Below are 24985 nucleotides of genomic sequence, written 5' to 3'. Positions count from 1 at the left end.
CCACATGACCTGTGCGCCATTGGGCGCCGAGGGGAGCGTGCGTGGGTCGGCCATTGTGCGCCCGAAATTCCCAGAACCAGCTGTCTGCATCGATGCACCACATTATGGACCACATGCCTGTGGCCGAGCACCACTTATGGACCCCATGGGTTGGGGCATGGCCCCTCTGCTGGAACCGGCCATGAGGGCCCGAAATCTTGCTGGCGGACCTTGGCCACAGGGCACCGATGCCCCCCAGGTGAACCACACTAGTCGGCCCTGTGGGCCATAAATAAAATAAATAAGAAGGACACATTGGGCACACTTTATTGCAAATAGGCCGCCAGTAAGCAAAGCAAAAGAGAATGACAACATCTGGAAGACAAATAATAATAACCAGCAGAGGGAGCCGAAGAGCAAGAGATCACCTGCAGGGTTAGGGGTTGTTGGTTTATTTTTATGGAACACTGATGAACTATGGTGACTGCACCGATTGGTGCTTGGGTGTGTATTGGTGCGTTTTTGGGTGCTTTTAATGGTGCGTCGATGCAGAGCAGACTGTCTCCCCCCAGAAAGAACAATTACAGGTCCTGGGTTAGTTTTGTAAATAAAATTAGCGTCAGTGTAAATAATGCTTCCCACCGTCAGTGTGTAGTTTGAAGACCATTCCGCAATTCGGTTAACTGTGGGCGTAAGTCTGTTAGGTAGGGTGCAATGGAGCAGCGGGACACATTTATTTATGTTTTAAAACTGTCGCACTCAGGGTCAGGTTAAAAGTAGAGGGAACTACACCTACGTGCCACACTAAGGTAAAAGTAATAGGCCCGGGACGTGCCTAAGGGGAGGAGGGTGCAGTGTTGTGGATATGAGAATGTTTTTTTTGTTTTTTTGTTGTGGTAAAATGTTGTTGTAAAAGGTTGTTGTAAAATATCACCCCTCCTCCCTCCGTTGTGGTTGTATAAAGGTCAAAGGGCGTTCCCGTAGTTAGTCCATAAAAACATACATGCAGGACACGATATATCCTTTCTTTTGACAGTTATATCCTTATTATGTGTATTAGCGTAAGGCTGTGTCTTCCATTAATTGAAATACTCCATTGCACCAGTGAAAGAGATAGATTCCCTTCCATTCCCCCCTTTCCGTCAATTGCAATTCGAAGCGCCTTCCGTATTTTGGTCGGTTTTTCCCTTCATCCGCCATTGACCACGAGGCAGGGTTGGGGGAAGGAAGGCGTTTCCCCACCTCGTCAGAGAGGGGAGGAGTGAGCCAGCCCCACTCGACCAACCATGAGCCAGGGGTTTGGCTGGAGAGGGCGGAGGAAGAACTTTTGGGGGAGGTTCGCCAAGGTTGAGGGGCGGGGCCTATATAACCCACAGCGCGACGCTCCCTGGGGGAGTCGAGCTTGGAAGCAGAAACGGAGATGCACTTTTGAGCCGAGACAAGGAGGGTCACAAAGAGCTGAGTTGGTCGTCAGTGGTTGCGTTCAGTGGTTGCGTTCAGTGGTTGCGTTCAGTGATTGCGTTGAGGGGTTGCGTTGGAGACGGAGTGGTTGGACCAAACAAAAGAAGAGAGGAGAGAACCCGTCACGCCAGACCCCCCACCAGCGCGTCGGCTCTGACCGTGATCCGACCCGTGATCCGACCCGTGATCCCACGCACATGACAGGATCGGAGGCATCAGCGGCCGTCGAGGTCCCGCCCGACGTCCCGTGCAGGATCAAGCTCCAGCCAGCTCCGTGCCGTCCTCCCCCTCCAGCCACGCACTGCCGTCCAGCCAATCCACTCTGCAATTCCCCGTGTGAGTCGTCTTTGTTTGTTCTGTCCTGGGGTTAATTAAGTCTGTATAACGATAAGCTAGTACTTCCCTGTGTCCTGCGTCTTATGTGCTTGTAAATAAACGTCACTGCTTTCTTTTTGCTTGTGTGTAAATAGTAAATAAATGTAGTAGTATTTCAAACCTTTCGTGGCCTTCGTTTTCCTCTTTACATTGCGTCGTTTTTGTCTTTTCCCTCATTGAGCAGCTAGGGTGCGATACGGCCAAAGTTCTGGGTGAATCGGGTGAGTCAGGGATCCTGTAACGGTCGCGGAAATACCAAACCGCTCGGTAACTAACATCTTAATCCGCGATCGGTAACAATATATATATATATACGTATATATATCTCTATATATATATATAGATATATATACGTATATATATATACGTATATATATATACATATATATATATATATATATATATATATATATATATATATATATATATATATATATATATATATATATATATACAGTCATGTGAAAAAGTAAGTACACCCCATGTAAAGTTTTGACTTTTTCAACATATTTCAACATACAGCTATTTGATCTTCATTTCAACAATATTGATAGATAAAGGTGATATAATATAACAAATATCATGAAACATTTACATTTTGTAGTCCATTGTATAATTTAAATAAACATAAATGCAAATTTCGCATGTGCAAAAAGTAAGTACACCCCTACATTTATCACTACTTCAAATACCTAAAATTAGAATCAGGTGCACCAGCTCAGGTGCAAAAGATTAAAACATCTTCAGAGAGGATCATGGAGGAACCTGTCTTATTTAAACCTCAGACATTTCGTTTGGTTTGCTCTTTGTTGTTGAGGTGTGCGGCATCACCATGCCTGGATCAAAAGAGCTTTCTGAGGCCTTCAGAAAGAAGGTTATAGATGCCGAAGAGTCTGGGAAGGGATTTAAAAAGATCTCCAAACAATTTGAAATCAATCATTTGACTGTCTGGAAGATCATCTACAAGTGGAGAATATTCCAAACAACTGCCAATTTGTTCAGACCAGGCCGCCCCAGCAAGTTCAGCCCGAGAGCAGACCGCAAGATGCTGAAAGAAGTCTCTAAGAACCCCAGAATGTCATCACGGGACCTACAGGTAGCTCTTGCCACTGTTGATGTCAAAGTGCACGAGTCTACCATGAGAAAGAGGCTGCACAAATTTGATCTACATGGGAGGCGTGCCAGGAGGAAATCTTTGCTGTCCAGAAAGAACATTCGGGCAAGACTAAAGTTTGCCAATGAACACCTCGGCAAAGACCAGCACTTCTGGAACAATGTGCTCTGGACAGATGGGTCAAAGGTGGAGCTATTTGGCCACAGTACCAGAAGACATGTTTGGCGAAAACCAAAGACAGCATTTGACCACAAGAACCTGATACCAACTGTAAAGCATGGTGGTGTATATATTATGGTTTGGGGCAGCTTAGCTGCATCAGGGCCTGGGCAGCTCACGATCATAGAATCCACCATGAATTCTTCATTGTACCAGAGGGTGCTTGAGGATAATGTGAGGCCATCTGTTGGAAAGTTGAAGCTCAACCGAAGGTGGACCTTGCAACATGACAATGACCCGAAACATACCAGTAAATCCACCAAGGAATGGCTGAAAAGAAAGAAATGGAGGGTTCTGGAATGGCCAAGTCAAAGCCCAGATCTAAATCCCATGGAGATGTTGTGGGGGGATTTGAAACGAGCTGTGCATGCAAGAAACCCCTCAAACATCGCACAGCTGAAAGAATTCTGCATGGAGGAGTGGGCAAAAATTTCTCCCAGTTGATGTCAGAGACTGGTAGACAGTTATAAGAAACGCCTACTTGAGGTTGTTTCTGCCAAAGGGGGCAATACCACCTATTAGAGCCAAGGGTCTACTTACTTTTTCCACATGCGAAATTAGCATTTATGTTTATTTAAATGATACAATGGACTACAAAATGTAAATGTTTCATGATATTTGTTATATTATATCACCTTTACCTATCAATATTGTTGTAATGAAGATCAAATAGCTGTATGTTGAAATATGTTGAAAAAGTCAAAACGTTACATGGGGTGTACTTACTTTTTCACGTGACTGTATATATGTATAGAAAGATAAATAAAAAAGTGTTATGCTTTAAACGTCGATCATGTTTCTTTTTAAAACAGTGTATTTTTCACCACAATCTCTCTTTTATTTATTTTATGATATTTCAGCGATGCAGATCATCTTTCTTGTATATATATATATATATATATATATATATATATATATATATATATATATATATATATATATATATATATATATATATATATATATATATATATATATATATTCCAGTTAAAAGGTACTTCCGGCTTGAGATGGGGTCTGTAGTGTGCGGAGCCTGTGAAAGACAGTACTACCCACTGCATACAAGCAGTGAGTGCTAGCTGACATACTGCTGCCACTGGTCAACCTTTTAACAACGCCATCGCATCCTGCGGAACATAGTGCAACAACTGACACTAGTTCTGTGCAGTCCTGTGTCTTTCACAGGCTCCACCTACTACAGACCGCATCCGAAGCCGGAAATACCTTTTTAACAATAAAAATCATAATTCTCGGTTGCCTATATCAGCTTAAAATGTGTAATAGATGCCAAAATAGGGTGGATACATAGTAAACACCCCCTAGTGGTTAAAACCTTTGCAGGAATTGCTGATACGAGATGAGGGTTTCGGGTCACCATTCCAGTGAAGAGGTAGTATGCATGGATGCATGTAGTGAACATCTGCTGCATTTTCTGATTGATCATAAAGTTGTTGTTTTTTAAACAAAGAAGCCATAGCTATTGTGCCGTTTGCATGTTCCTCTGTTCTGCAAGATTCTCAATCTCAAAAATAACTGCTGATAAAACAAATACAAAATTTTCTGCGTTTTTTTGCCCCTCCTTTCCTGACTTGCAAGGTTGTTCGACCTATTTCTATACTGCCAGGATTTAATAAATGGACAGTAGAAGATTACTACTCATGATCTTTATGTCGTAATCAAATTGAACAAAGGCGACTTTTGAAGTGAATAAAAAATATATCTTGGAATGACACAGGCAATCGAGAAAATATAGCAAAACAAACCCGTAAATAAAGTGCCCATGGAAAGTGAGAGGAAGAGCAGGGTTTTCCATAAAAAAATACATACGTTGCTCACAGGAGGTTATCTGCAGGTTCTGGCTGTCCCAAAGGAAGTCTTTGACATGAGCAGTGGCGAGCACATGGGGTGGTAATGACTTGAGACACCTGCGAGTAACATGGCAGGCAATGAGACAATGGCTCAAATTGAAGTCCTGCACAAGTGCATGACTGCACATATGCAATGCTTATAAGGCAATTGTGGCCTTAATAAAGTTTCTGGAATATTTTACCTGTTGTCATATTTGCAAATTGCAAGTTCGAACAAGTTGATTTTTTTTTTCAACTTCATCTGTAAAATACTGCAGCAATTAAGTGCTCCAGTAATCAATAGTTCTCCACTACTGTAAACCACTACAGTTTTTGTTTTCTTAAAGTTGTCCAAAAAAGAACAACGCAGTAAGCTCACTTGAGGATGGCATCCATATCACAGGATTTGTTGACCGTCAGTGTCGGCGATTGCGTTTCACCAGCCTTTTCCGCAACCTCCTCCTTTGGGAGTATGGAATGCCCTGGTGACACTGTCTTTGCCATTTCAATTTGTTCTTCTTTTGTGGACCATGATGCTGGCTGTCCACACCAACGAGATGAGACATGATCACGCCTCGAAATGCGTCTCATGCTCAATCCATCACATCCGATGGCAGATTGTGAAGGCTTCCGCTCGTGGGGTGCGATGATCTGTGTTATCATGGCATTGCGAGAAACTGATGATGGCAAGAGCCCGACATTGTCCAGTCCATTCTCACAGAAGGTTTGGGGCAACTGCAAGCCAAAAAGCACAATGTAGTGCAATTTAGCATGATAAATCAGCATGATAATCCATAAACAATGTGGGGAAGAGGCTTGCGCCTACCACACCCTTATACAATTGCAATATACCACGTTTCATTATAAAATCTCAGCCATCCAAAAATATTTTCCGTTTTTCACAGCCATACAATTAAAGGTACTTGCCTTAGCAAAGAATTCTAGAAGTTCCGGTTGCGTCTTCGTCAAACTATTCTTGAAACCATTTGACCACATGACCTGATATGTAGGACAAAGCAGACTTTGAAATATGTTGTAAATCAATTGATTTTATCAACTGAAAACCACCAACAGAATGTTAACCACAGTGGGAAACAAGGTGCGGATGTCGTTTCAAGCATTAACTCTTCGGCACAGGAGAAAAGGGCTAACACTAATTTCTCATGGTGTTCAACACACTCTTATTAACTATATTGATCAAATCCACTAACTTGTTGCCGACGAAGATCGACACTCGCTTTCACCAAGAATAGTATTCCATTCAAAATATTACAAAGGTTTATGAATTTTTCTCCAAGAGAGCCCTCTCCTAAGAAGGTTTAAAAGCTGGCAACATGTTCAAAGCCCACAACTCTGTTTAGGTATATTGAAGCCAACCATATCACTAAAGATGCTGTCCAAAAGAAAGAAAAATGGAGTTGGATGGTATATAACCATCTGCCACCATGACTACAAAATGCTCTGAAGTTAAAGGAAACCTGACCAAAGCACTTTGACAAAGCTACAATCACCTTTTGCTGACTGAAAGGTGAAATTTAAACAACTCACTTCCAAAAGATATTCAACTTGTCTATCACTCTTCTTCTTCACCCACTTTCTTTCAATCCTTTCGATCGAAACTGTCGAGAGAATATCAATGAATAAAGCCATGAGTTGTGCCATTGCACGAACGATACACACCGATTTAATGGCTGGAACAGACAGCTGCATCAGCTTGTGGTGAGAATAAACCAAACTTAGACATCTGTCCGCAGAGTGCAGCAGTGACTAAGGTTTGCCATCACAATCCGTCTCACTGTGAAGAGGCAATTGGACGAGGCAAGCACTTTTCCCGCTCCGAAAGCCTTCGGTTCTTTAGCAATACGAAAAGCAAGCATTTAAAAGGCAACATTATGATATGTAGGTTGAACTGTACATAGCAGTGGAAAATAAATGTATGAATAAATCAATAAAATTGGCTGACGAAGAATTTTAAAAGACAAAAATCACAAATCTCTGCATAAAGAATCTGCAGGAAAAACAGGAATTTGTCAGCACAGAGACACACTTAAATATTCACAGGTAGCACGTAGCTCTCCTCGAAAGGCATGCCTTTTTGGAAAGTCGAAGCAAACTGCCAAAAGGGATTTGGCAGAGACGAGCCTTACAGTCTAAAAACGGCAACCTCAGGAGGAGAAATGGAGTGCTGAGGTGCGGTGTCGAGACATGCACAAAACACATTTTCCTTCTCCGACACTACATCACTAATTACTTTAAAATTATTCCATGGCCTCTAAAATAAACATTAACAACACAATTATTTAAAATTCTAATCGGCTTTTTTTTCTATGGTCAGACTGCTTCAACCAGAAATGTTATTTCATCGGCTTGCAAAAACTAGAGCCAAAATATGTAGCCCAAACCACCACAGTGGCGGCACTGCCATAATCTAGTTGTATAAAAGCCATGCCTCTTTACCTCCCACCTGCAGATGCAGGGAGGAAATTCAGGAGCAAAACTGTGTCAAATTCTCAAGTGCGAAATGTGAATTAGATCAAACACACCTATTCACCTTTTATACCATAATGTGCAACTCCTTGGAACCAACACGAATGCTGTCATCACTTTCCAAGCCATCACAATATCACTCCTGCTTACATTATTGCTCTCAATGTAGCCTTGCCTGTGGATAGAGACATTGGCATGAGCTTGTGGCTGCATACAGTCAGACCACGGCTCAAACATGAGGCCTCCATTAATTCAGCGGTCCCACTTTAGTCCAAATCAAAGCTTCCTTAATACGCTTCAAGCCTTCTGAGCCTTAACATAACAAATATCCTCTCATGTACTGCACAAAATTAAACATGTTCCACTCAATTTATCATCGAATAAGCAAACACCACCAACAACAAAAATATGGTACATCATCAGCTTTCAAACTCAATACGTATACAGTATTAGTCTAGTAGGAAGACTAGGTCCCTCTGCACCCCCCGGAGATATACTTCTAATCAGTGTTTCTAGATTGGAAAAAATGTGTAGAAAATGACTAGCTATGGCCCCAAGCTGAAAAAATGTCCCACATACCATTTTTATGCAAATTACTGCTGCAAATTTTATGCAAAATTATGCAAATTTTATGCAAATTTTTGATGAGGAGTAGAGTTGAGGGGTCTTTGAGGGCTTCATCGAGGTGCTCTCGGTTGCAAGACTGGGTCATTCTGAGAAGCACAGCAGGGTCAGAGATCATGATGTTCTCCTCCTCAGTGAATCTCTCCATCAACAGCCTCTCCATTGCCTCACACACTGTTTTGAGGCAAAAGAGGGACTTTGCGTAGGCCTTTCCACTGAGAACACCTTTGAGAGATCCACTTGTTACTAGTTGTGCCTCAAAGAGAATCTCTGCATATCCAGAACCACGCATCTTGTGTCCAGTGAGCATCCCGATGTAGTTCATGGATGTGTGGAAGGGTCCAATCGTTACTACATGACTAGCAAATTCATTTGGCCAGCGCCAGATGATGGGAAGGGCTTTCATGCAGACACCCAGATCAAATGTATTCAGGACCCATCTCTGACCCACCTCAGCAGTTGCTGCCTCGGAACGCTTCAGTAGCTCACGAACAACTGCGTTGTCTGTGATCGGTTGGTGGATAGGCGTGCAGTAGTCGACTGTTGATTTGCTGGGTGGGGGAGAACCAGTTGCAGAGGTGAAACCCCCTAGCCCAGGCACAGGCTGCAGGCCATTGCCATGCCATGCAGGCACCAGGCACAGACCGATCACAGACAACGCAGTTGTTCGTGAGCTACTGAAGCGTTCCGAGGCAGCAACTGCTGAGGTGGGTCAGAGATGGGTCCTGAATACATTTGATCTGGGTGTCTGCATGAAAGCCCTTCCCATCATCTGGCGCTGGCCAAATGAATTTGCTAGTCATGTAGTAACGATTGGACCCTTCCACACATCCATGAACTACATCGGGATGCTCACTGGACACAAGATGCGTGGTTCTGGATATGCAGAGATTCTCTTTGAGGCACAACTAGTAACAAGTGGATCTCTCAAAGGTGTTCTCAGTGGAAAGGCCTACGCAAAGTCCCTCTTTTGCCTCAAAACAGTGTGTGAGGCAATGGAGAGGCTGTTGATGGAGAGATTCACTGAGGAGGAGAACATCATGATCTCTGACCCTGCTGTGCTTCTCAGAATGACCCAGTCTTGCAACCGAGAGCACCTCGATGAAGCCCTCAAAGACCCCTCAACTCTACTCCTCATCAAAAATTTGCATAAAATTTGCATAATTTTGCATAAAATTTGCAGCAGTAATTTGCATAAAAATGGTATGTGGGACATTTTTTCAGCTTGGGGCCATAGCTAGTCATTTTCTACACATTTTTTCCAATCTAGAAACACTGATTAGAAGTATATCTCCGGGGGGTGCAGGGGGACCTAGTCTTCCTACTAGACTATATATCTTTTGATAATGGAGCAAACATATATGGTTTTGTATGTATGTATGTATGTATATTGGTGACCAAAACGTCATCTTCTTCTTCAAATATATATAAAACCAAATAAATAAATAAAACGGTGCTGAAGCCGTGTCAATATATATCAATGAATTACATAGTGTTTGAATGTTGGTTGCATCCTGTGTTGATTACGTCCATCTAATAATTATGTACGTCTAATAATTACGAACGTCTAATAATTACGAACGTCTAATGATTACGTACTGTTGGAATATACCTTCAGACTCTTTAGAAAGCCGAGACCGCTTCGACCTTTGAAGACTCTTTAAGTCCCCCAAGACCTTCTGAGACTTTGGGTCTCAATATCTGCCATGATCTTTCCTAGGAAAACCACATTTCCAAGCTGGCCTGCAAAGCCAGTTGCTGACTGGGCATCCTCCATCATGCGAAGTCCTTTCTGGGCACTTCTGAGCTCCTCACCACATACAAAGCTTTCATCCATGGCTCAATGGAGTACTGCTCAGTGCTCTCCCCTCTGGGCTGGTGCTCCTGCCTCTCACCAAGCTCGGCTTCACGCGGTTGAAACCAAAGCTTTCATCCGCAGCTCAATGGAATACTGTTCTCCCCTCTGGGCCGGTGCTCCTGCCTCACACCTAGCTCGGCTTCACACAGTTGAAACCAAAGCATTCAGAATCATTGGAATCTCCCACGATGAAGCCGATTCTGAGGGTCTCTGTCTCTGTCTCTGTCTCTGTCTCTCTCTCTCTGTCTCTGTCTCTGTCTCTCTGTCTCTGTCTCTGTCTCTGTCTCTGTCTCTGTCTCTGTCTCTCTCTCTCTCTCTCTCTCTCTCTCCACAGGCAGGTAAGGTGGTCTTTCTGTCTTCTACCGACTCCTCTCCTTTGCTCCCCCCTGCTCTGCCTGTGCTCTGTCCCCCAATTATTCCTGCAGGACACATAAGATCTGCCAGCAACCCTCTTCTGGTGAAACTGCCAAAGACTCTCTGCTCACCTCCACTCCTTCATTCCTCTTTACTCCCGCCTCTGGAACAAACTCCCTCACTCTCTTCAATCCCACTCCTCCCTCCAGGTCTTTAAAACAACTGTTCACCACCATCTCTTATCTTCCCCCATCCAAAACCTTGATATCTTCTACCCCTGTTAATTCACCCCAAATCCACTTTTTATTTTGAATACTGACTTTTTTCTTGAAGTTCCAGCAGGGTCCATGTGTTTTATACTTTCTCTCCCCCCCCCCCCACACCCCCCCCCCCACCTTCCCATGCCTCCTCCCCCCAAGCCCTCTCCCTCCCACAGATCTTCCTTTGTCCCTGTTCTCTGCTGTTGTACTTGTGTGCTTCCCTCTCTCTCCCCATTTGTCTCCCGTTCCCTTTTTTGTATGTTTTGTGCGTCCGTTCATTGTTTTTTGTGATTGATGTTAGCTCTTCCACGAGCCTTGATCTTGTATTTTAAAAAAAACCCCCAAAAAACCCCCCGTTAAAACACCCCAAATCCGCGTCTTTGAATCCCCAGCCTCTTTACTGAAATTGCTAGAAGTGATCACTTGCTTTTTACTGTGTTCCCATCCCTTCCTCCCCCAGCCCTCCCCCTTCCACAGATCTACCGGCAGGGGTCGAAATTATCGACGGCATCGACGGCAAAAGCCGGCGTGCCCAAGCTATTTGCCGGGCTGCCCCCGAACTTTTCATGATCACTACGGCAGAGAGTTGCAGTGCCCTTTTTCTTCAGTTGCTGCTGTGCCCTTTTTGTCAATAAAGCATAATAATAGAGACCAAAGTATGAATAAAGTAATGATGAAAACAACAAACTGACTTCGTCGGCTTTCGTTTTCTCAGTGCATGTCGGAACATTAGCGTAGTAAGCATTAGTATGTCGTAGTAAGCATGGCGGTAGTCTTGGCTACCTCGTTTCCCGTTCTCTTACTGAATACAGAATGTTGCAGTCCTACTATCGTCCTTGGGTACGGGAAACGAGGTTCAAGGGCTTTGTTACATGCATGTTACATGCATGCTTTATGGTCCTAGAGTACCATCTGTTGAGGAGTTTCAGGCTGGACCCTTGAAAACTGTAGTTGACAAAGTGATTGATTGTTTGGACAAGAGATTTAACGAGTTCTATGAGAATGAGGTCCTGATTGCGTTTGAGGTGTTTGACCCCAGCAACATGCCAAAGGGCAAGGACACCCTTGCTGCCTATGGCAATGCCAAAGTCACTTACCTTAGCAATCACTTTCAGCAAATCATTGAAAGAAATGGTTGTGATCCAAGTCAAATACAAAGAGAATGGCTGTCCTTGAAGCTTGACATCAGCAGAAATCATGGAGAGGAGTCCAATTTCCTAGGTCTATGGAAGACTATTCTGACAGAAAAGGGCCACAAATACCCTAATATACTTCATCTGGTGCAGATCTGCCTTGTGTGCCCAGTGGCCACACCACATGTAGAGAGGCAGTTCTCAGCAGTGAAGCGTATTCTTGGGGATTGGAGGCTAAAACTGGGGTTGGGTATACAGGAACACCTTCTGCGCATCAGCACAGAAGGGCCCGACCCCGACGACTTTGATCCTACACGTAGCGTTGCCAGGTGGCATTCTTTGAGTGCATTTGGACGTAGGCCTGATACTACACCCCTTTCCCCCAAGGGTGATTGAATTGTAATCATGTATACCTGACTCAAGACTGAGTCAGTATTGAGTAAAAATGATGTCTGATGATGATGATGAAAAAAGTTCAACTCTGTCAAACAAAAGTTAAACTTTGTTACATGGACATGATGACAATGCAGTTCTGACTGAGTTGAGTTGAGTTTTGAGAGAAATCAAATCTGAAACTGTTATTGAGATTCAAATTCTAAAAATACATTATTAAAAAGTTTAAGTTGATTTACTTGTTCTGTCAGTAACATTTCCCTGATTGTTTAAGTTACCGACACACTTTGCCTTTGTGCCCACAATAATAATTCTAGATTGCCTTGGTGCCCCCCAAACCCAAAAGAAAATGCCTTGGTGCCCCCCAAACCCAAAAGAAAATGCCTTGGTGCCCCAAAAAATTTGAAGTCATCAAAGGCAAACATTGCTGTGCCCTCCCTACAGAGTAATTCGACCCCTGTAAAACCGGCGTCCCTGTTCTCTTCCGTTATTGTGCTCGTGTGCTTCCCTCTCTCCCCCTCTTGTCTCCCGCTCCCTTCATTGCATGTTTTGTGTGGCTGTGCATGTCTTCATGTTCAATGTGTTGTTAGCTTTTACACAAGCCTCGATTCTGTATACAAAATAAATAAATAAAATAAAATTAAAAAACCCCTAAAGATCCAAAAGACCCAGAGGACCCAAAAGTCCCCAAAGACCCAGAAGACCCAAGTTACTATTATGCTGTCAAGGGATATTCGTAGCAAACTCCAGAAACATTCCACACTCCATTTGAAACAAATTTTCATAACAAACAGAACCTGGGACTCCTTACTATTGCTTGCACCATCTTTTTATGTGCATGTGCGGTGTACAAAATGATGCTCCAACAAAGCCTTGCGTGAGTGGAAGCATGAAGTTTCATGGGCGATGCATAATCTAAGTGTCGCTGGTTTGCATTCCTACCAGAAGTAAAAAAAACATTTACAACCACAAGTTATTCTGTCCAACGAATAACTTCCTTTTCGTCCATTTAAATCAGCGAAATTTTAATCAGATTATTTAATTAAAATTAAATCAGAATCAGATTAATCAGATTTAACGTACATAATTATTTAAATCAGAGATTTAAATCATTTAAATCTTCGCGAACCTTGATCTTTTCTACCCCCGCTAATTTCACCCCAAATCCACTTTTTGAGGTGCCGACTTCTTTCCTGGAAGTCCTTGGTGTCCTTGCGTTTATACCTATCCTGCCCTTTTATACCTATCCTAAATATAACATATTCCCAGGCCCTCTCCCTCCCACACATCTCCCGATGTCCCTGCTCCCAAATGTTGTGTTTGTGTGCTTCCTCCTCTTCTCTCCCCATCTTGTCGACCGCTCCCCTTTTTATATACTTTGTTTGCATGTTTGTTTGATTTGTTTGTTTGATAAATGTTAGCTCCTTCACGAGCCTCGACTATACAAAAGAAAAAAAAAAAAAAAAAAAAGCGAGGGAACTTCATTCTATTGGAAACAAATGAATTCTCCTGCAAAAGCAACACAGTGTATATACGAGGAATAATTACAACTTGGAATTAGAAGCCATTTTATGTACACATCGAGCCTGTTGCACTGAACCTGCACCCAGTGTGTGTGAAGTGCAACGTGTCCGCTTTCTTTGCACCCAAAAGGGAAATTCTTCTTCTTAGAGGTTTGGCAAGGGTGATACTGCGTGGCCATTGCCATCCCAGCAGTTAGTCAGGGCAGAAATTTATAATTTGAGCAGAAAGATGTGACACTATCTCATTAATTACAGCAATTACATCATGATTATGCTGACATGAAATAACTATTATAACATATTCCCCATTTACCCCTTAGACCAGATCGGTAACAGTATAATAAACAGCTGTTATCATCAGTGAGAGGTAACAAGTTTGCAATAACTTTGTTTATTCGACCATTTATTGACAACATTTTGGTGCCTGTTCCAAGTTGCCCCGGAACGCATGTATGAGTGAACCAGAAACGTGACACCATATTTAGAACCGATCAAGTGAGAAAGGCACATCACCCCCACAACTTAACCCTCATAAGTGAGTCAGCTGGGTTTTTACCGACAACACGACCGTGGCGTCGCTCAGTTTCAAGAAGATAACATTTCAAATCCAACCAGAATCAAACACACAACCTCCAGCATTCCAGTTCGATGTCCTAACCCCAAGACCACTACTGTACCTAGACCTAAGGATGTGTTTACTTTCCATACCAACGTGCAGAGCACAAACAACATGGACAACCTTCCAAAATCAACAACAAAAAAGTAAGTCTTAGTATTTATTGCAAAATTGTACTTCATTAACACTTGCAGAAAATATTCAATAAAAGTTCCCTTAGGATTAAAACGGACTACTACTACCACCACCAAAATCATTACAACTATCACAACTACTACTCGTCTTCTTCCCACCACCTTTGTGGAGGAGGCCAGGGAACATTTTTGAGCCAAATCTTTCAAAGACCGGTTGGCCAGTCGTGATGTTCCCGTGAAAGTCACTGGAATTTGTAATTTGTACAGGGTGCTGGAGACAACTCACCTACTCCTCGCGAAGGACACCATAGGATCTTATACATCCACCAATCACCAACCGAAGGGTTCTTGAAAACGGGTCCTACGGCTTAACTCCCATTCAAAGGATAGCAGACGCATTACGTCCTCGCCTTGCAAATGAAACACCAGGATGATAGTTTTATAGCTGGAGCGAGATTCAACCCCAAGCTAGTCAGCTCAGAGGACAGTTTGATTGTATCTATGTTTCCTGCTGGCTACTAAAACGAGGGTGTAAAATAGTATATTACTCGAATGGCACTCTTCAACCGATATACCTCAGTCCACATTAGTACATCATTATACATACTTGTACCAAGTTCGACTTGGTTCCCTTCAGCCGTTCTTAAGTTATAGTGGCAACGGAAATCTATTACAGACTCTGACCTTTGATCTCTTGATGCCAAAATCAAATCGGTTCATCTTTGCATCATAATACATACTTTTACCAACTTTGGTCAAAATCCCATCACTGGTTCACAAGTTATCACAGTAATAGGATTTTGCCTAACATGACCTCTGACCTTTGATCTCTTGACCCCAAAATCTAAACAGTTCATCTTTACATCATAGTACATACTTGAATCTAAGTTTGATTGAAATCCCTTCAGCCGTTCTCAAGTTATCGCAGTAACGAACACCTTTCATGGATGCACGGACCGGGACCAGAACCTCGACAATCTACTGCGACCAGACAGCAGGATGGAGTATTTCCTTGCGTACCGGGAGGCGCTGGTATTTAGGTCATAGGACGGTTGGGCCTAATACCCTTCCCAGCGCCGACCGGGCGTGACGTCATACCCCCGGGACCACGTCGGTCAGTCATGAACGACCGGTGACTTCGTCAACGGAAGCATAAAAACATTGGAAGGATAAGTAAAGCTTAATTCTCTATTTACAAGTTATTTACAAACAAAAAAGGTTCTTCAAGCGAGACTTTAAAAAGCCAGAACGCTTTAAATGCAAATTCTAATATTTTTTTCCCATCTCCTTGACAATCTTAAACATTTTCTTTGCATTGCAAAGTTTCTCGTGTATGCTCGGCACCACTAAATGATGCACAAAGCATCGCCTTAGGATGGACTTCCAAGTTTGTAACCGACAAGAACTGTTCGCCCCAAGCAGGATAACACTCACCTGGCAGGTACGAGCTTCGAGTACAAAGGCTGCAAGTAAAGGGCTCGCTTTGAGAGAGAGGGCCTTCCGAAACACCTTTACAAACTCCATCCGAGGCTCGGAGGCTCGCCTCGTGCTGGGGGGAGCACTGAAAGAAACACCGCAACATTCACTACAATGCTCTTCGTCAATTCCTATACAAGAACAAGATTCTTAATCTATACTCTCAAAATTGTAATTACTAGGGCATGCCCGTACTATATATATATATAAAATTATATCCCCCCCCTCTATTTACATGAAATGGTTTGGTCCAAAGCGAACGGCTTGCGAGTACGGTGACAATCCCCCCCCTCTATTTACATGCAATGGTTTGGTCCAAAGCGAACGGCTTCCGGAGTTTGGTAAAGAAATCGCCATCGCGTGCACAAACGCGCAGGAAAGCGAATGAATCGCAAATTCGGTTTTATTAGTTTTAAAACATCGTTTAACGCCAACATAGTTTGCAAACGTGAAATAAATGAATACGCTCTCAAATGTGCCATCCGAGGCAGAGTGTGTCCGCCACGTTCGGCACACGCGATCGTTCGCTGCTCTCTGATTGGTTGAATCGTTTTTTGGACATAGCTCGGTAAGTAATTGTCCGATTAATATGAAACCTTGAAAAGGCACATCCTCGGGTCCCCAGCAATATACCTGGCAAGTTAAAAGTATATCGGACCCGTGGTTGTCGAGAAACAGCGGTCACAGACAAACAGACGTACAAACGTACAAACGTACAGACAGAGATTACTGGAATTATAGATAGATAGTTTATTTACACCAATTCATTCCTTCAGTCTCACATGTGAGGAACTCGAACTCTGTTTCTATGTATATATGTACATATGTATCAATGTATGTATCAGTGATTTATTTAGTATTTCAGTTGCAGGTCCAAATGAGAACGACACTCGGTAGAGAGCATAACCCTGCCAGGCTGAACATTTTCCGTTTTGTATCCCAATGATAGTAGTGTAGCAGCATAGCAAACCTGTTGTGCATTTTGTGATACAAGCACCAAATTTGGCACAAATGTACATTAATATGTTGCGAACATTTTCAAATATTGGGCCACTTGAAATTCCGTAATTTTTTTTTTCAAATTTTTTCAAATTTCGTAATTTCAAATTTTTCGGGTGACACCGTCACAATTTCGGTCTTCGAGGCCGGCCGATATAGTGGGGCGGCTTAGCCCAAATATTCAAAAGAATTGTGCATTTTGTGATACAAGCACCAAATTTGGCACAAATGTACATTAATATGTTGCGAACATTGTGTGGTCAGCAATGAAGACGAGAGTCTGAATTACATGTATGCAAAAGACCTTGTGAACCAGTGAAGCAAATACACGGGTAAGCATGAATTAAATCTAGGGCATGATATAATTTCCATGATGTTTACCTCTACACTCAATGGTGGAAGGAGGTAATGTTTTGATCCCAGCTTGTCTGTATGTCTGTTTGTCTGTTAGTCCACAAAATTCCAGACAAAGCTTGTAGTAGTGGTAGTTGTAGTGGTAGTGGTGATAACAGAAATTGTTATATAGAACTGAACTTATATTATTATTATATGCAGAAAATAACTTCATTTCTATATGCCCTGCAGTGGACAGGTTAATTGGTTTATGCACTGAAGGGGTCACCCTGGTGTGCACTGCTGTGTTCTGCCTCACTGAGTTGTTCAGGTATGATGTACTCAGCACAAGCTTCCGGTCGGCCCGGAGGTGGGGGTGCGGGGCCTGTCACGGAACGTCAAAACAAACGGCCTGCCGGGGCCGCCCAAAAGTCGGGCGTGAGGGGCGCGTCCACTAATGGAACGCCTCTCGCTTCCCAGATCGAGGGCCACGTGGTCAGGAGAACCTCGTCCCTTCCGGTCACACTTTGCCTATCGGCCGGCCTCGAAGACCGAAATTGTGACGGTGTCACCCGAAAAATTTGAAATTACGAAATTTGAAAAAATTTGAAAAAAAAAATTTACGGAATTTCAAGTGGCCCAATATCTGAAAATGTTCGCAACATATTAATGTACATTTGTGCCAAATTTGGTGCTTGCTTCACAAAATGCACAATTCTTTTGAATATTTGGGCTAAGCCGCCCCACTATAGGCCAGATCTGGATTAAGTAAGACCTGAACCAAAATCTAATCGGCTTGTTCTCGTCACCAAACCAACTCATCCACCTAGTTTTGTCGTACCTCATCCACAACTTTTTGAAATAAAGAAAGTTTTTAGCCCTATCTCTCAATGGGAAAGAATCACTGGAAATTGAAAAATTCTCGTATCTGTATCCGGATTCAGATCTTCACCAAAATTGAATCAATTCTTCCTTGTCACACACCAAACCTATCCAACAAGTTTCATCTGAATTCGTCCACAACTTTTTGAGACATCGTCATAATATCGTTTTTGTGCTATATAGTCAGGTTCACTATGTTTTTTCGTTCAAAATCATGGTAGATTAGCAAACCTATACATTTTTGGAAACGTTATTACATGGAAAATCTGAAAATCAATGTTTACATTTGCCAATTCCGACCAATTCGATTCGACCAATTCGACCAATTCGACCATTCGACCAATTGCTTCGATCGACCATTCGACCATTCGACCAATTCGATCGATTCGATTCGATTCGATTCATCGAATTCGATTCGATCGACCATTCGACCAATTCGATTTGCCAATCAATTTGACCGACCTTTGCTTGTGTGGAACGGACTGTGAAAACGATGCGGACTATATTGTCGGATACGACACACAGGACAGTGATGACGAACTCTAAATGGCATATTCTGTAATCGTATATGTTTGATGCCATTGACTGCCTGTGTATATTTTGTCATTGACTGCCTGTGTAAATGTGAAGTTATACTGACTGCATGTGTATACCTGTATATGATTTTGCTGACTGCCTGTGTATGTTTGGTGATATGAATTATTGTGACACATTTTGATGTTATTAACTGCCTGTACAAAATGATAACATGTATTTGATTATGCAACTTATCGCGAATATAAAGACAGTATTTTGCAATTCAAAACATTTGATTCGTGTCTTACCATTCCCCATAGCACTAATTTGATACTTTCATTGGATTCCTTGTCCCTGAAAATATAGGTTTAGTATATTTTAAAAAGTTTTTAGGGTAATTAGAGGCAGAAATAGAACAAAATATGTATTTTACAGTGGCCATTTTGAAAATCCAAAATGGCCACCATACAGGTATCTCTCCAAATGTAAACATTGATTTTTAGTTTCCTTATGCTATAACCTTTCCAAAAATGTATAGGTTTGCTAATCTACCATGATTTTGACCGAAATATAATTTATTGACAAAGTGAACCTGACTAATATATCGTTTCTCAATGGTGAAGAATCACTTTTAAAAATTATTGGATCCAGATTTTCACCAAAATCTAATGACTTATTCCTTGTCACACACCCAACCTCTCCACCAAATTTCGGCCAATATATGTCCACAACTTTTTGAGATATCCTGTTCACAAACAGACAGACAAATGAAAAATCGGTCAGAGACCGAGGTCTTGCCAGAGTTTACTTTTTTATCGGCCATTTAGGACAAATATGGCGGCCGAACCACGTGGCCGATGACGTCATCATTAACATATTTTATTCCCCATGGAGAGTTCTTTACAATGAGCCATGTCTCAATTTCTTCTATTCAGCACTTTCGGAGATATGGAGGTGCAACGTTTTTCGTTTTTTCCAAGATGGCGGCCGAACCACGTGACCGATGACGTCATTATTAACATATTTTATTCCCCATGGAGAGTTCTTTACAATGAGCCATGTCTCAATTTCTTCTATTCAGCACTTTCGGAGATATGGAGGTGCAACGTTTTTCGTTTTTTCCAAGATGGCGGCCGAACCACGTGACGTATGACGTCATCATTAAAATATTTTATTCCCCATGGAGAGTTCTTTACAATGAGCCATGTCTCAATTTTTTCTATTCAGCACTTTCGGAGATATAGAGGTGCAAATTTTTTCCAAGATGGCGGCCGAACCACGTGACCGATGACGTCATCAATTGGGCACAGTCTATTCCTGGGCAAGCCCAATATGTGTGCAAAGTTTGGGGATTCTACATGCAACGGTGTAGACGTAGTGCTGCAAACAGACAGACAGACAAACAGATGAAAAATCGGTCAGAGACCGAGGACTTGCCGGAATGTACTTTTTATCGGCCATTTAGGACAAATATGGCGGCCGAACCATGTGACCGATGAGGTCATCATTAACATATTTTATTCCCCGTGGAGAGTTATTTACAATGAGCCATGTCTCAATTTTTTCTATTCAGGACTTTTAGAGATGTGGAGGTGCAAAGTTTTTCGTTTTTTCCAAGATGGCGACCGAACCACGTGACCGATGACGTCATCATTAACATATTTTATTCCCCATGGAGAGTTCTTTACAATGAGCCATGTCTCAATTTTTTCTATTCAGCACTTTCGGAGAAATGGAGGTGCTAGTTTTTTCGGTGTTTCCAAGATGGCGGCCGAACCACGTGACCGATGACGTCATCATTAACATATTTTATTCCCCATCGAGAGTTCTTTACAATGAGCCATGTCTCAATTTTTTCTGTTGTGTACTTTCGGAGGGAAAGAGGTGCAAAGTTTTTCGGTTTTTCCAAGATGGCGGCCGAACTACGTGTCCGATGACGTCATCATTAACAGATTTTATGCCCCATGGAGAGTTCTTTACAATGAGCCATGTCTCAATTTTTTCTGTTGAGTACTTTCGGAGATATCGTGGTGCAACTTTTTGCCGTTTTTCCAAGATGGCGGCCGAACCACGTGACCGATGACGTCATCAACATATTTTATTCCCCATGGAAAGTTCTTTACAATGAGCCATGTCTCAATTTTTTCTGTTGTGTACTTTCGGAGGTATAGAGGTGCATAGTTTTTCGGTTTTTCAAAGATGGCGGCCGAACCACGTGACCGATGACGTCATCAATTGGGCACAGTCTATTCCAGGGCAAGACGAATATGTGTGCAAAGTTTGGCGATTCTCCGTGCAACGGTGTAGACGCAGTGCTGCAAACAGACAGACAGACAGACAGACAGACAGACAGACAAACGAACAGATCAACATACTTGCCGGAATCTTTTCCGGCAAGTAACAAACGAACAGATCAACATACTTGCCGGAATCTTTTCCGGCAAGTAACAAACGAACAGATCAACATACTTGCCGGAATCTTTTCCGGCAAGTAACAAACGAACAGATCAACATACTTGCCGGAATCTTTTCCGGCAAGTAACAAACTAACAGATCAACATACTTGCCGGAATCTTTTCCGGCAAGTAACAAACGAACAGATCAACATACTTGCCGGAATCTTTTCCGGCAAGTAACAAACGAACAGATCAACATACTTGCCGGAATCTTTTCCGGCAAGTAACAAACGAACAGATCAACATACTTGCCGGAATCTTTTCCGGCAAGTAACAAACGAACAGATCAACATACTTGACGGAATCTTCTCCGGCAAGTAACAAACAGAAAGACAGGGGTGAAAACATAATCTTCATCCACCTTCGGTGGCAATGGCAACTAAATATTCCGATCGAGTATCCTCCCACGACTACAGGCTGGTGATCTGGCCATAATCACAGGCCCCAGATGTGGTGCGTTGCTAGAGGGTTTCTCTTGCATTCTCAAACATTTATGACCATAAAAATCGCACGCATGTCCAAAGAAAACGGTTCAGTTTGGCATTTTTATGCCTCCGCCCCCGAAGGTGGCCGGAGGCATTATGTTTTCGGGTCGTCCGTCCGTCCGTACGTACAGGCTAAACCTCGTTTTTCTCAGCAATCACAAGTCCGATTGAGACGAAACTTTCAGGGTAGGAATGACACCCATGCAGAATGATTTTATGATAATTGTGATGTCATAGGTCACGTGGTATGGAAGCCATCTTGGATTAAACGCAAATAATAAAAAATATTATTTCTCGGAAAGCGCAGAATGGAAAAATTTGAAACTTGCCACATTGTCAAGTATTCCCAATGGGGAACAAAAGCATGATGACATCATAGGTGAAGTGGGATACCAGCCAAAAATGTTTTAATTGAATTCCTTATTCTAAAAATCTGAAATTGCACGCACATGATCTATGACCCATTTGTGTTGAAATATTAAATTTATGCCATCATAGGTCACATGGTTTGGCAGCCATTTTGGATTTAACCTAAAACCTTAAAAAAGCACCTTCTCCCAAACCACCTAATTGATTGACTCGAAACTTTACGTGTGTCATTGACTAGGCATGGCGATTAAAAGATGATCACGAAAACATCATTGGTCACATGGTGTGGCAGCCATATTTGTTTGAAGGAAAATATTAAATAGTTATATCTCTGAAACCGCTTACCCTATTGATGTGAAATTTTACAAATATCATCCAACACCATTGTTGCATATAGCTTGAAAATTATGATGTTGTATGTCACGCGGTTTGGCAGCCATCTTGGATAGAAAAACGAACCTTACCCGGTGAACACGAAACTTCACAAACGTGATCCCCTACCCATACATATGCAGTGTACATTTTTTAAGGTCATATGTCACGTGGTATGGCAGCCATATTAGCTTGAAAGCCGATATTTAAAAATTTCCCTTCTCTGAAACAGCTTCACCGATCGATGTGAAACCTGTCATGACTGGTGAAAATGTGATACTTGAAAACAGCTGAAGGGATTTAAATAAAATTTGTTTATTTTTTAGGACAGTGAACGAGGGCATCTACCTGTTGTGGGACTATGCGGAGGCATACAGGCTAAGCCAAGAAACGAATGAAACCAATTAGAATTACCCCTTAGAACTCTTTAGAATGAACCTTTAGAACCCATTAGAATTACAATTTACAACCCTTTAGATTTTAGAATTAAACAATGGTTAGAAAGGTTCTCCTTCATTTTTGATGAAAGGATGGATGGGATATATGTGTGTACAGGTGTGTATGTATGTATGTATGTATGTATGTATGTGCAGTACCTATTAAAAGTCTACACCCCCTTTCAAAATTTTGTATTAAATCGGACTTTTCCCACCTTTATTTACACATCATAACCCACAACAGGTCGCACAAGATCTGCCTCCAACCCTCTTTCGGTGAAACTGCCAAAATCAAGACTCTCTGCTCACCTTCACTCCTCTTTTCTCCCGCCTCTGGAACAAACTCCCACATTATCTTCAATCCCTCTCCTCCTTCCAGGTCTTTAAAACAGCTGTTCACCACCATCTCTTGTCTTGTCTTGTCTTGTCTTCCCCCATCCAAAACCTTGATCTTTTCTACCCTTGTTAATTCACCCCAATACTTTTTTTTTTGGGGGGAAATACCAACTTCTTTCTTTCCTGGAAGTTCTAGCAGTGTGCATGTGTTTTATACTCCCCCAGCCCCCGTCTTCCCTAGCCTCCTCCCCCCAAGCCCTCTCCCTCCCACAGATCTTCCATTGTCCCTGTTCTCTGCTGTTGTACTTGTGTGCTTCCCTCTCTCCCCATCTTGTCTCCCGCTCCCTTTATTGCATGTTTTGTGTGTCCGTTTTTTTTTGTGATTGATGTTAGCTCTTACACGAGCCTCGATCTTGTATACAAAAAAAAAAAAAAAAAATTGTCATAAAATTATATAATTCATTAACAATAAACGAAAATACTGTAATAGATTAATTGTTTTCATAATAAAATAAATAGATAATAAAATTAAATAGTGTAATTAAGCGAATAAAACAACATCGTCTGGACAGACAGGAAGACAGAATGGGACATTGGAAAGGTGCACAGATAGGCAGACAGGTAGAGAGACCTTTCCGTCGCTGGTGTCACTGTCTCCATCCGAAGGTGCGTCCTCTTCCCCAGCGAGATTGGCAATCTCCCGGAGGTCGGAGCGAAGCGCCTGTTTCTGGTGGAAGGTGAACGCCGGGTGGTTGGAGGCCATGGTGTAGAGCAGGAGGAACTCGTCGCCGGTGCGACCCAGCAGCTGCAGACCGTAGTTGTGCATGATGGTGTCGATGTAAGCGAGGATGCCGAAGAGCATGGACGCGGCCTCTCGGTTGTCCGAATACAAGAGAGCGACGGACACGATGAGCTTGCTCCTCACCACCTCGTCCGTGAGGTTCGTCAGCTTGGCCAGGTCGGCCGAGCTGTTGCCCTTGGTCTCGGCGTCCCTCAGGGAGTGGTAGTCCTTCCGGGCGAGCTCCTCCAGGCAGGACGCGAGAAAGCGAAGCTCCAGCGGGTTACAAAGGTCCAGGAGGCCGCACAAGAATTCCAGGCGAGGAGCTGGAGACAGTTCACCGAGCCAGCGATACACGTCATCCTTCTTCAGGTCCTTGTACAGCATGTCGGTCGTCCCTCCTCGAGTCCTTCTACTTCATAACTCCACAAGGACGGCGGAAGAGCGGGCGACGAATCAGCGGCGAGAGGTGCCGCCCGGACCGCCGTGGGACACCATGCAGACACGGGCCGGCTCGACGGACCCGGTCACGATCATTCGAACCCGGAGCGGACGGATGGGCCTCGCAGGCTCCCGAAGCGCTCGCTGCGGTTCGTCGACTTGTCCGGACACATATCCCCGGCCGCGCCGGTTCTCACATTCTCTCCCTGTCCTCGCTCCGATCCGCCGCGGACACGACGTTGAAGAATGGCGGAAAGCGTCGATTCGACTTGTGGACGGTTCGCTGGTTCTACACAGAGTACGTTCGACGACCGGTCACCATTTAACTCCTCCGCACAGAACTTTCTACAGCAGGGGGTGCTGTGGGACCCTCGGCGTGAGGACATGTCGGTGTGAGTGGATACGGGGGTGTGGGGGGCGGGCCCGGCGTTGTCCTGTCCAATCACAACCCCCGTTAGATTCTGCTTTAATCCCATTCGGGACGTTCGCGCTTATTAAATAAAGCACAAAGCGAACTTTCTGGAGAAAAAAAAAATGAACAAAAATGGTTCCTTTTCATAACAGCTGAGGTAAATATGCGGGGATAATTACATTTCTTCCGCGGATGGAGAGATCATAGAATTTCTGGACCTTTGATCCTGCTACTGGATGACTTGAGGGATCCCTGCATTCTGCCTTGCTCTCCACCGGGTGGAGGCTCCTTCCGCACATGGAAAAACAGGAAACGT

The 24985-nt window shown here is 43.1% G+C and overlaps 1 protein-coding gene across 3 annotated transcripts in view; it reads right to left on the bottom strand.

Moving 5' to 3' along the window:
- Nucleotides 1-24596, bottom strand: part of LOC137434260 (zinc finger CCHC domain-containing protein 14) — an 89764-nt gene extending 65168 nt beyond the window's left edge. Inside the window, exons 1-6 of one of the 3 annotated variants that reach the window (XM_068127091.2) lie at nt 23670-24596; nt 15812-15938; nt 6544-6614; nt 5923-5994; nt 5375-5730; nt 4976-5073 (exon numbers count right to left, since the gene is read on the bottom strand). In XM_068127091.2, coding sequence (XP_067983192.2) covers nt 4976-5073; nt 5375-5730; nt 5923-5994; nt 6544-6614; nt 15812-15938; nt 23670-24203 — 1258 coding nt within the window. In that variant the 5' untranslated portion in view covers nt 24204-24596. The remainder of the gene's footprint in view (nt 1-4975; nt 5074-5374; nt 5731-5922; nt 5995-6543; nt 6615-15811; nt 15939-23669) is intronic. The other 2 variants (XM_068127092.2, XM_068127093.2) reach the window with 2 other exon arrangements.
- Between the last annotated feature and the right edge of the window lie 389 nt (nt 24597-24985).

This window comes from Myxine glutinosa, chromosome 10, assembly GCF_964187855.1.
Source record: "Myxine glutinosa chromosome 10, kmMyxGlut1.1, whole genome shotgun sequence".
NCBI classification, from domain to species: domain Eukaryota; kingdom Metazoa; phylum Chordata; class Myxini; order Myxiniformes; family Myxinidae; genus Myxine; species Myxine glutinosa.
Note: the sequence above shows the minus strand (reverse complement) of the source record. Positions and strands in the feature narration are given on the sequence as shown.